The sequence below is a fragment of the Wasmannia auropunctata genome, unplaced genomic scaffold, assembly GCF_000956235.1.
Source record: "Wasmannia auropunctata unplaced genomic scaffold, wasmannia.A_1.0 LD336076.1, whole genome shotgun sequence".
Classification (NCBI taxonomy): domain Eukaryota; kingdom Metazoa; phylum Arthropoda; class Insecta; order Hymenoptera; family Formicidae; genus Wasmannia; species Wasmannia auropunctata.
In genome coordinates, this window is record NW_012026814.1 from 3,421,909 (window position 1) to 3,434,773 (window position 12,865).

At 46.2% G+C, this 12,865-nt stretch overlaps 1 protein-coding gene across 1 annotated transcript in view; it reads right to left on the reverse strand.

The window, feature by feature from the left end:
• Positions 1–12,865, reverse strand: part of LOC105449315 — a 56,449-nt gene that overhangs the window by 10,429 nt on the left and 33,155 nt on the right. Inside the window, exons 2-4 of the mRNA XM_011688462.1 lie at positions 4,527–4,671; positions 3,175–3,472; positions 759–1,067 (exon numbers count right to left, since the gene is read on the reverse strand). Of these exons, the coding sequence (XP_011686764.1) occupies positions 759–1,067; positions 3,175–3,472; positions 4,527–4,671 (752 nt within the window). The remainder of the gene's footprint in view (positions 1–758; positions 1,068–3,174; positions 3,473–4,526; positions 4,672–12,865) is intronic.

Here is a 12,865-nt window from a genome sequence, read left to right on the forward strand (position 1 = left end):
TAGCGATTCGGCTCTTATCTTGCGACATAAACGCGACGTCAAATAAATATGCAAATCTGTCTCTCTTTACTTAAAAAGAAATATAAAATAATAATTTGCGATTAAACAGAAATGAGGAAATCTCGATGTCAGCCGTGAATTAAGGGGATAATGGGCTAGAACGAGCGCGGCAAGTGAGATAACTCGGAAGAATACAATTTGCAACTGGTAATAACTGACGGCGGGGTCTCGTATCATTACTATTTCTACTATAATTTACTCTGGATATGCCGCAGATAGGCTGGCATTATGTAGATAATAGAAGATACGTTCCGTTCGCTCGTCACAGAGCGAAGCTCAGGTGTGCGCATTAAGAGAAACCCGACGAGCAATTGCCAATGGCCTCGACTGTCAATTAACGTCGATTTGCAACGTGATCACATCAATAATTACCGCGACGTATCTCTACTTCTGAGCGCGTATACACACGTGCGACTTAATTACGCCAAGTGTCTCTTCGATCGAGCAAAAAAGGAATCGGCGACGGATTAATCCGACTTTCATAAACCGGCCGATGACTCTAGCGATTGCTGGATCGGTACTGGTGCCCGGCCGTCAGTACCACAAGTGACTCGGATCAAATACGAGGCACAAAAGCGAAGCCGCTCTGATGCGCGAGAAAGCGGGCTATACGAAACGATATTCCAGTCGGACGGACGAGGGCAGACAGATAGACGGACAGACGGGCAGCGTGCAACGGTGACGACGTGGATACGTACTGTTCTTCTTCTTCTGACCGGTCGAGGTCTTGGTCGGCGTGATCGAGGACGGCGGTCCATTGTGAATCGGCGGCAGCGGATGCACAGGGTAGACGGCCGGCGGGGGCACATGGGGCAGGGTCGGCGCCGCCGTGCCCGTCTGATGATGATCGTGATGATGATGAATGCTGCCCCCCGGGTAGAATCGATCTCCGCCCCTGTAGACGATCGGCGGCGGCGGCGGGGGCGGCACGCCGGCGGCTCCGCCGCCCAAAACCGCGGTGCTTGTCGAGCTGCTGCTGGGCACGGTGCTGCTGGTCACGGCTACGGCTGGAAAACGGTACGACACGGTGTTAGAGTGATTACGCGTCATCTCTGCTCGGCACCTCCGACTCGAGTCGCGAGCAGATGTCGAGGAACAATCGGTGACGATTAACGGCGCGAAGAACAAGTTAATTTTTACCCGGTTTATTGTTAGTAGAAAGGAGAATTCGTATGCCAAAATAGCAGCTTGAAGCATGACGGTTGAATATCTTATCGCTGATCTTGGAACTTAGAACGGCGGCGTTAGTTTTTCACCAACACTCATTCGGTTTCAATGCGATTGTAAACGTATTCTTAGGAAGGATCGTATGGCGTTAATTGCGTATGCTGATGTATATGTGTATGTTAACAAATAACTGTATATTTTTAAGAAAAGGATCTTATGTGCGATAGTTGATTGTATAAATGTTTACTTTAGGAAAAGCATTTAAAGAAAAAATACTTTTCAAGAAAGTAAACTAAAGTCTAATACTATTGTGCACAAAGGATTTATTTCTACGTCCATAAATATCTAAATTTTGCAGTGCAAAAAACAAGGTTTTTTTTAATCTCTAAAATAAACACACAGTTTAAAAAATACGAAGAAAATATCCTTAAATCGGCTTTAATGTAAGAAAGAAACGGATAAGTTTCAGAAGAAAATATCCTTAAATCGGCTTTAATGTGAAAAAGAAACGGATAAGTTTCAAAAACTACGATTAAATGCAGCGAGAGGCAACCTTCGTCATCTTCACACTTTCCCATCGCGAAGGCCCGCCGATAGTCGCCGCGTTATTCTGAGCGCACAACTCGGCGCTGTACCTGCTAACCCCTCGGAAATAAAACTCGCGGCCGAGGAGGTACGCGCACCCCCCCGGCGATATAATTGTATGGAAGTAGCCGCGCGCGAACTCTCGACGTCTACCGTGAACGCGAGGTCGGGTCTCGCCGTGGAATCTTCAATGCCCGAGACGCCAAGAAGAGAGAAGAGAGAGAGAGAGAGTTCAGAGTTCCTGGCCGGCAAAATAGCTGGTCATTATGGCGCATGAATCGTCTCTGCCGGGGCGCGGAGATGGCAGGAAGAGAAAAGGGGGACCAGGGGAGAGGCGAGAGGGGGATCGAAGGAGCGGGAGGACGCTTCGAGGATGCTTCGGAACGAATTGGGGAGAGAATAGCGGGGCGAAATGAAATGGTAGAATTTATTGTGCCCCGGGACACAGAATTGGTCTCCCCCCCCCCTCCTCCCCGCGGCCGCAACAAATGACGCACGGTGAGGATTATAATCGATAGGGATTATTTAAGAGAGAGGACGGCGGGAAGCGGACGACAGGAGGAGAGCCGAGGAGGCCCGAGAGGTGGATGTTAGGAGGACGAGGAAGGACGAGGAGGAAATGAGCTTCGAAAGGATGGCGAACGAACCGGCGAACAAACGAGTACACCGCCCGTTATGGTAGCCGTTCCACTCTCACGTAACTGATTACGGGATAATGAATTTATAGACCATTTCTGTGTGTTCCGTACCCCTGATTCCCTTTCCATACCTACGGTTTTTTTTTTCTCTCCCCCTCGGAGTGCGCGGGTATTTCGACGGAGATCTCGCGCGGAACGAGAAAGCGTGAAGAGTTAAGAGCCGCGCCGATTTACACGCAGAATGAAAAGGCGGTGTCCCTCGTGCAAACGACGGCTGTAATTTTAGATTATGATAATTGAGAAATTAGAATATAATTGCCGCGCGGATTCTGCCTTTCCATGGGAAGAAGAAGCCCCGGTGCGTTTCGGGGCTCACCGTTATCGCGGGCGGTGCGCGCGATGCGATGCAAATGAAGAAGCGCACGCGAGTGAACTCGCACAGCGAATCGTCACGCGAATTGCTCGCGCGAAGGATAAGTTTCGCCTCTCTTGGAGAACAAAGGAAATCCGTCCTCTCGAAACGAAATCTCTTCCGTTCGATATCCGAAGCATTCTTTTGGTGTCAAGAGGATTACTATTTAGTATTCCTGGTGCTTCAAAAGCGTTTCACAAATCAAAAGAATTCCGTTTCAATTGAAATTAGAGCAATCTTCCTGTTCGTAAATCACAGCTTTTGTACTAAATTCCGCGCAAATTCACGACGCTGTCTATTCTGAGTACTTACAGTTGTTACGCGATGTCGCCGACGAGGTCTCGGCATCGTTGCCGCAGCAGACCTTGAAGACGACCTTCATGTTGTGGCTGGTGCACCGTCCGCCGATGCGCCTGTGAAGATCGTCCTTGGACGAGGTGCTGATGAAGTAGTAATCGTGGCCCGGGAGGAACTCGAGGCCCCCGGGTTGCGGCGTGAACGGCCTGAACGTGATGGTGAAGTACATCGTTTTGCGCGGCTTGTCGCACACCGCTATTACCCGCGGACTCGGGTTCGTTATCCGACATGTCTCGTACTCCTCCTTGGACACCTGCAAAACGTCCAAGAGGAATACCTGCGGTCAGTCGCGACGGTATAATCGATCGGCGACGCGGGGTGACGGCGCGGATCGGGACGACACCGATCGCTGATTGACTACTGTGAAAGGTGCCATCTTAGCGTTTCCCCCTCCCCCTCCCCCCCCGGCGAACTGATTCCCGTGCTCTTCTGCTCGGAAGAGGGCTTCATTGTCGGAGCTAATCGTCGTGTAGGAAGAAGCGGCGGAGACAATGGGGACGGACGGATGGCGGAGAGCGGAGGGACAATCAAGTGGATCGAAACGATTAGGTCGCCGACGACGCAGGAATGGTCTTCGGGAGGTTTTGCTTTGCTCGAGAGGGCGGACACCACCGGAATGTTTGATGGCCACGTCCGTGAAAGTCAAGAATCTGCCGCGGCAGATCCGGAATTGGTTGTTATCTCGGCTGGACGAAAGTTTGTAAAAACGTATCAATCGGGAATGCCCTGTCAAATTTTCGTCTTGGTATCAGCTACAGTTTTTTTTTTTTTTTTTTATAAAAATTAACTTTAGCCAAGAATAATTACTTGGAAAAATTTATATGGCGAATAAAATTACTTGAAATAAGCGATAGAAGAATAATCAACTTTGGAAAGAACAAGAAATGAAATAATCTTTATAATCTTCATCCAAAGATAAGAGCATCGAGCTGAGATTAAAAATAGGGAAGGAGGTCGTGAGATTGGCCAATGCAGCTTGTAGATATATGGTTCAGTATTTCTTTCAGTTTATCGATAAATCTATACGTTTCGGTAGCTCGGTACGCTTGTTGAAGGGCGGATGTCGTTTTGGGGATATAATGGAAGCGGGTTAAAGAGAACCAGTTTCAAGTAGCAGCAGCTGTCTAAACATTGGCAGACTCCGATCGACAATTTTTTACGCCCCAATCTGACTGGTGTTGGCATGAACATCGCGCGTTATAATTTTAAATACGTTATTTAATAAAAATGCATCGAAGGGGAAGGTGTTGCCGTTGCGTCAGCTCGGCTATCGACATTAAGATAAATATTACAAAAAATCAACTTACGTTGTAGATGATGTACTTCTCAGCGTCGTCATCGACGTACGAGTCCGGCGGATACACAGGACATATTATATTGACTTGATCGTACTCGAACATTGCGTTGTTTTTGTTCACGTCAATTATATGATCTGTGTTGTCTATTCGAAATCTGTAACATAAAAACATAGATTAATTAGCAGAGATTAGCAAGATTTCCGATCAAAGGTGCAATTTCAATTTATCACACAAATATAAATCTATCTTATGCTTCTAACGTCAATAATAAGGCAAGCAAGAGTTTCACGATCTTGTACGGTGAATTCTCTTCTTATTCAAATATATTATCTATATTGGAGTAGATACATCTCTAAAAAAAAAAAGGATTATTATCGCAAACATTTGGAAATTATGCATAAAAAATTTCTACTCGCGATTTACTGAAAATTTTAAAGTCTCGGAAGCGTACAGCGAACGCTTCCCGCGGGAAGATCATATTTCTCGCAGACTATGGCGATGCAACGCATACCGCCGTTTCCGTGCGGCAAGTTCCAGGACTATCCGTGAAACATTCGCGAGATGCCGACGCCTCCGGTGGAGCGCGGGGCGGAGAGAAGCGAGAGAGAGACTATACGGAGAAGAGACCATGAGCGTCCCTACGGCCTGTCGGTAGCCAGGTCAGGAAAGGGAGAAAAAGAAAAGACTCGCCCTCGTAAGCACCCAACGTCAGATAGGCAGGCGCCCATGGTGTCGAAGTATCGCGCAAGTGTATACGTAACCGGCCCTTGTACAGGATGTCTCAGAAACGAACCCGCGATTTTCCCCAGCAACTTTCTCATCAACAAAGTGAAAATTAAAAAAAAAAACGATCGTTTTCTTTCTCCAGTGCCTCGTCGGCAATGACATCTGAATAATTTAATTTCAATAATCACCGCACGCCGAGGTAAAATTTAAACAAAATTAAAGAAAAGATCTAGTCATTCTAACTGGCAAGTTGAACGTTATTGACGCCTTCGCATTGAAGCGATCACGGTTTCGCTTGGCTTAGCACACTCTATCCGAGCTCAAACACCCTGTACATTTTACCCGCGTGCGGGTATGCGCTTAGCCTAGCGGCCGAGTATACGCGTGCACACATGCACGATCGCTCGCGCGCTCGCGAGCGAGCGTCACTGCATTATGTAGCGGCGGGTTCGCCGATGAGGATACTCGGGGAGGAGGATGGAAGGAACGAAAGGTCGGCGGATGAGCAGAGGAAGAAGAGGAGAAGGTGCAGAGAGAGAGATAGAGAGAAAAGAGGTGGCGGACGGTTCCTATATAACCGGTTCTTACCGCGAGCACTCTCGCACACGCTAATACGCGCTCCATAAGTCGAGGTGTACGCAACAGCCGACGTCTCTCCCTATTCCGCGCCGACCTATTTCGCATTCGCGGATCAGCGAAAACCGCGCCGTCATTCAATAAAATTATAAGTCGCAAAGAAATAAAGACCTCGCGTGTGCTCCATCAATATATTTATATATTTAATATTATATTATATTAATATTAGATACATACAATTTTATATTCATATACTTAATATTCTTTAAACAAATATTTATGTTTTTTATATATTTATCTGTAGATTTCTATGTATCAAATACTTATTGTTTATCTATTTTCAATCAATACATCTCCAGAGAAATATTTCTCTGCGCATACACGAAGATGTGCCTTGTTTCGTTGCCGGCGGTCTGTGATTTCGTCGAACGGTATCGCATATTTCACCGCGCGTTGCGCGCGGAACGTTGGGCGTTTTGCCGTTTTTCACTTACGCGAGCCATGCAACGATTCCTCGTTCGCCGGTTTACGCCGTTCGTAGACGCACGCATTCGCGTCGGATGTGCGTCCGTTTCTCGCGCCGTGCGTCACGGGCGCATCCGAGCCGCGAGATGTGGAGCTTTACACGGGTATAAACGTATTTATTCTCTGTCTCTCGCTCTTTCTCACGTGCGTTTTGCCTTCGCGATGGTAGCGCACACGTTCTTACGTGTTTAGAATTTATCCGAGAGTCGAGCAACTACACGTACACATTGCACGCACGGCAAAGCGTATGGATATTTTGCTTATTCTCCCATGCTGTCTCACGTGCGCGCCTCCGCGATTTCGTTACGGATCTCGTATGGATGATCTGAGCCGCAAATTATATTTATCTTTTTTCCATACGCACATTTAAGGTTTCATTATTAAAACTTAATAATGAAATGCCTGTTCAATATTAAAACCTTACGCTATATCTTATTACTTCGTATAGGATAGATAAATAAAATGACATTCTTTTGATGAGATTTAAATGAAATTTTTTAAATTCTCTTTAAGTCTTTAAATTCTGTCGAATTTATTTTATTCTATATTTTGTTAAGCTTGTTTTCCGGATAAAAATATAGGTATAACGAAACCGAATAATTTTGGATATTTTCTGTTCTCTGATCTGTAGCTACAGATTGTGATAAAATTGATATATTTTTCTTCTCGAACACATACATTTTATTGTAAAATTAAATTCTCCTTTTCGATATTAAAACCTTATGAGATACTTATTATTTCGTATAAAATTTGATCCAATTCAAATGAAATTTTCGAATAATCCTATTCGAAGCTTCGATTTATTCCGTTTTACATTTCGTTAAGCTTGTTTTTCTGATTATAAAAATATAGATATGACGAAACCGACAGTTTTGGATTTATTCCTTTCTATCCTCAGCTGCAGGATAAAGTGAATATCTTTTTCCCATGCGTATATTTTAGATTTTGTTATAAAAGCTTAATTCGCGTGCTCAAAACTAAAGCCTTATAGATAGATTTATTATTTTGTGTAATAGCAATTTGTATTTTGTAAAAAAAATAGATAAGTATAAAAATATTATTTTTTGGTAAGATTTAAATGAAATTTTTGAAATAATCCTATTCGAAGCTCTCCCGTTGAATTTATTTCGTTCTGCATTTCGTTAAGCTTGCTTTTTCTGATTATAAAACATACAGATACGACGAAACCGATATAACTTTGGATTTACTCCCGCCTGTTCTCAGCTACAGGATTACGATGAAGTGGGTCGACCGCAAATTTGTCAAACGGTACGATCCGCAAATTTGATATAAAGCTCCTCACGAGAGGAATAAGCGGTTCCTCGCGCGCGTGTATGGACCACGCTTGTCACGGGAGACACGCACGGCGACGATGCTCTGTTACAGAGGGAAACGCGGGCGTCGAATATACGCGTCCCGACGTTTCGGAGCGTTAACGGACAATCTCGTAAGTGGGCGTGTAAGGGCTCGAAAATTGGAAGGTAGGCCGGACCTCGGCCAAATTAACGTTTGGCGATAATATCCGCTCCCTCTCGCTCGTGTTTCCCTCTCTCTCTCTCTCTCTCTCCCTCTTCCGTTTTCTCCCCAGGGTATCCCCATCCGAGATCGGTCGAGTCCTGGATACTCTAAGGCCTAAGCGCAACAACGGCCCAAGAGCGTGCGCGCACGAGGACATCCCGAGAACACGCGTGTACGCCCGTGCATGTGCGTGCGTGTGTGTGAGCACGCGTGGGCGTATAGGACGTTTCGTACGCGGCGTGGCCATTCACGAATTTATTAGAGACCGTATATGTATACGTGGCAGCCTGAATTACTCGTGATAAAAACGCGCCGAATTCTCCTTTCGCCTCGACTCTCCCCCGAGAGCGAAGCAAGAGCAAGAGGTTTTCAGGTCGTCGTTGTCGTCGCTGTTCGCGGATAATGTACGCGGAGGAGGCGATACGAGCGAGAGCAGCTTTATCGCCATTTCCGCCGAAACAACGTAGCCTCAAACGTGTTCAACTTTTCGCTCCGCCCGCCCGTTCGTTCGTTCCTCTCCCTCTCTTTCTCTACGGTGGGATTTTTTATTCGTTCGATTATTGCCATCGACGGGTTAGGGACCTGGTGAGTGGCCCTCGTCGCGTCTTCCTCTTAATCGCGAAAAAGTTTGACGGTAATCCGGCCTTTTTCCACCGTCCCGCGCCGCTCGTCGCTCTTGGCGTTGGCGTTTCTTTTTTTTTTCCCCCTTCTTTCTCGAGCATCCCGGGCACCACGAGCTATAAAATAAGATCGCCATTCGTTCCTTCTCTCCTCCATTCTCCTCTTTTAGCCGCCACAAAGAACGGACTCTTCCATACGTACACGTCGGCCGGACGGTGTTATTGGTAGCCCCCGATGTGTGATTTAAAGGATCTCTTCCCCCTCCCTCCCCCTCCGGAAACGGTGTCATTTGCATATACCTACGTATTCGTAGGATCCCCTCGAGTACCCTCGTATTAATGTGATACCTCGCCTTCGGTTCTTAACAGTTCTTTTCTGGCCTTAGGTAAACACTCGGCATGAATATGTATGCCACCTCGCCGGTGACCCGTCCGAGATTCGAAAGTACTACGCAATGGACATCGAGTCCTGTTTCATAGACGCGCGTTTCTATATATATATATATATATATATATATATATTGTGATCACCATATAGTGGATCGTCTTAACGATATATTATTGAACGCGTGTATTATTCGGCGATTCTCTCCCTGATCGCCCCGGCGCGATTGCGACAGAGAATAACGGTGCGTCGAATAGTAAGGAAAACGTGATCGCCATCTCTCTATTGATGGAGGTGACTAAGTATGAGATATCGCTGACTTTCGGAACATTATTTACGATTTAATGCAGGATTATTGGTTTTAGCTCTATTCTCGAAGCTGGAGAGCTCCTTTTTAGACCGCGTTAAATAATAATCATATGCTAACCAGTTGTTAGTCACGCAGCTAAATCTTTACTTTAATATTTTTCTGATATTCGTAGCATGCAGCATGAATATAAAAGACATAAAAAAAATCGGACGATAAAGATAATCTAAATATATATTTATATTATGTATATTTAAAATAATGTGAATTAAAAAATAATTTTTTATAAGCCAAGCATAATTTTTAATATTGTATTATCACCGAGACATCTCTCGCGTGATCGGTCGAATACGATCGGGCAGCAATCTTCAAAGTGATTTCCGTGCGAGTGCAAAAGTGGATTTGGTCGCCGACACCGCGCCATAACACACTCCACCTCTGACTGTCTTCATTAATTCCCACCACTGTCTAGCCGACGCCAATCAACTACCAAGCGGAGCCCTGCGAGAGGGTCTTCCTAATTGGAATCGCGAAAAAGTGGGCGTGTTCCGATCGTTCACCATCGTTCCGAATCGTTCCTGCGGATTTCTGTCAGCCATTCGGCGACAGCAATTTTCTGTTCCGCTAATTTCAGCGTCGTCTAAAATTGCTTATTTCTCGAACGGCTTCATTTCTGCTGTATACGATATGCATTTTATAATTAGTTACAATTACGGCGATTACGATTATGATACGAATTAATTTCGGGCGCGCAGCTATCATTCAGCTGTTCCCTCGCGCAGAAATAAAATCGAACAGGATGATTTAAAATGAATTTTTATACCGCGCTGGCCGCGTATACCGTTAACAAGTCAACGTCCCCGCCATTATACGCGCGCAACGAGAAAATTATATGTAGCACGCAGGCAGGTTATTTCGATCGTCGGAGTGCATCGGGGAGGGTTAATGCAATCGTCACGATCCCGCCGTTCGCCGGATTCACGCCGACAATGTTGAAACGAAAGCGCGAACAAAGCGGAGGAGCGGGTTAACCTGTCTTGGACCGAAAGCAAGCAACGAGGCGATACATTCGCCCCACAAAGAGCGTCTTTCGTTTCCCGATCCTTGACCCTCGCGTGTCGTCAAATTGAAAGAGAGGATCCCGGCGCGGCACCGCCGAAGCGCGCGAGATGAAGCGTCGCGCGCGCAATTCTCGAAGCGTCCGCGCGGACCCGACGGGTCTGGGACAAAGCATCTCTCGGTGAGAAACCTCGGTGAGAAAAGCGTACCCCCATGTGCGCTGTAAAGGAAAGAAAAAGAGAGAGAGAGAGACACGAAGAGGAAGAGAAACGCACAGAAAGATTGGAGAAAGAAAATAAGACGAGGCGATACAGGGACGGGGACTTGGCAAAGTTTCATAGCTTACGTTAACACTATTATTCTTTTACACGCTCCGGGAGCAATTTTCTTAAGTAGGTTTACATTAGATAATAATTCACCGATGCTTGTATTTCGCTGGACTTGAGGGGAAGTTTCAGCGCGTCTTCTTTCTTTCTCTCTCTCTCTCTCTCTCTCTCGCTACCTCTCAATTAAGAAATTTAATAAGTATCTCTGAATCATTCCGCGGGATCGTTTGTGACGGAACTGTAAGCTTGGAATTTGTGTCTCATTGCTTTATAACACGGATGCGCCCCTGTCAGCGAAGAGGAGGCGGAGAGACACAGATGAAACGGACGCTCATGCACCAACTGTAAGCGGGATATTCTGGCAGGAATATCAAAGCCGGGACCGCGTCAAAGAGCGCGAAGGGAGAGAGCGCGGAAAGAAGAAAGGAGAGGAAAGGAAGGACGGAGGAAAGGGGGAGGAAAGAAGCGAACGCAAAAAGGACACCGCGTGGACGGAGAGAGCGTGGACGTTACGGCTTCGGGACCACCGCTTGACTCTTTCATTCATCATGTTTATTCCTCAAACGGGCATTGTACCCCGTGCATGATGTACGTTTCTTTCCTCTCCGCTTGCGCGACGCGCACCAAGAGTCGTAATATTCGCGGGACCGCAAATCGTAAACGAAGATATAAATTTAGTTCGCGCGCTCACGTCGACACGTGAATTTATCGCTCTTAATGTTATTTCGTCCCGCAGTTAAGATTAAGCCGCTAACGTAATAATTTAGCTTACCGTTTTTAAATGACGTTCTATATCTGCAGTTCCTGGATAGCAAGAATGTTAAATATATCGTATCCAAGAATGACGCATCCCGCGAGCGAGTCGCAATTTAAATCGTCAAAAAAAATTGCTCCTCTCGCTCTCGTGAAGTCCGTCGTGACCTGACCGAGGAACGACCGACAAAAGGAAAGGCGGGAGCAGCGCGCGAGGGAGCGTTAATTTTCCGCGTGAAATCCGAACGACGTGGTGTGGGTATAACGCGGGTCCGGTGCGGAATCGTTAAAGTCCGTTTCTCGGAAGGCGCGTATCGGGGGCCCGGGTTTCGCACCTGCCTCGCCTCGGACCCGACAGTTGCAAGTGCTCCGTAGAGAGAGAGAGAGAGAGAGTTAGAGAGAGCACCGTGCGTCGCGCCGTGATTGGTTCCCCCGAGGGTGATTTTATTTCCGCCCGATACACGGCGGGCCCTTTGTCACACCCTACGTCTCCCCCCCTCACCCCTTCTCCGACAGTTGCATTCGCATTGCACTTTCCAATTTCCGTCGGTGTCGATCGCGCCGCGAGGCAGATGTACAATGGATTTGTCGCCGCGCGCGCACTTCCCGCGCGTTATCGATTCTCCCCGCATCACGAGAGATATCCAGAAGCCCACGCTCTGACACGCGCGTCATCTTTTTTCACCGAAGAATTATTTTATTTCAATCACGAAATGAAAAGCAGGATCTCGCACAGCGGCAAGTTTGCCCCAATTTATTAGAGAAACTGAAACCTGTTTTAAATACGAAAATTAATTCGGAGGTCGTGTCAGCTTATGATAAAATAATTAACTACTCTCTAACAGTGAATCAGTGAATTTCATTTCTCAATACTGTCTTTCAGTGATATTCAATATTCGAATCAGTATATTATCATTGAAACAATATTGAAATCATACTTTATCACAGTTGTAAGTACACTGAAAATCAGTGGAGATTCCACTGATTCGCTTTTAGAGAGTAGTTTATTTTATCATCAGCTGACGCAACTTCCGATGTTCATTGTTTGAATCGGTTTATTATCACTGAAACAATATTGAAATCACACTAACTGTTTATCACAGTTGCAAGTACACTGAAAATCAGTGATGATTCCACTGATTCCATTTTTAGAGAGTACTCAAAATTTGCGCCGATGTATATTCGTAGACGCTGGTGTATTCAGCGTGATGGACATGTATTCATACCTCATACTTAACGCTTAAATCCGGCTATTTGATTTTCAATCTGAAATAACATTGCATACACATATGAGTCAGACGAGACTCTCGGATTGGCTCCCTGAAAAGCATCGGAGCGCACCGGTAGCGCATTTATGAAAAGGCGAATTTACGTGATTCACGGGAGAGAGACCCTTCAATTCTTTTATATTCTCTCTCGTTCCTCGAGTGCCGCGGTTCGGAGAGATCTCTCACGGCAATATCTCGTGTTTCGCACGCATGTACCGTGCATGTACCCCCGCGAGACGCAATAATTGGTCGTTAGCGCCTACACACCTATCATTTGCAACTGCA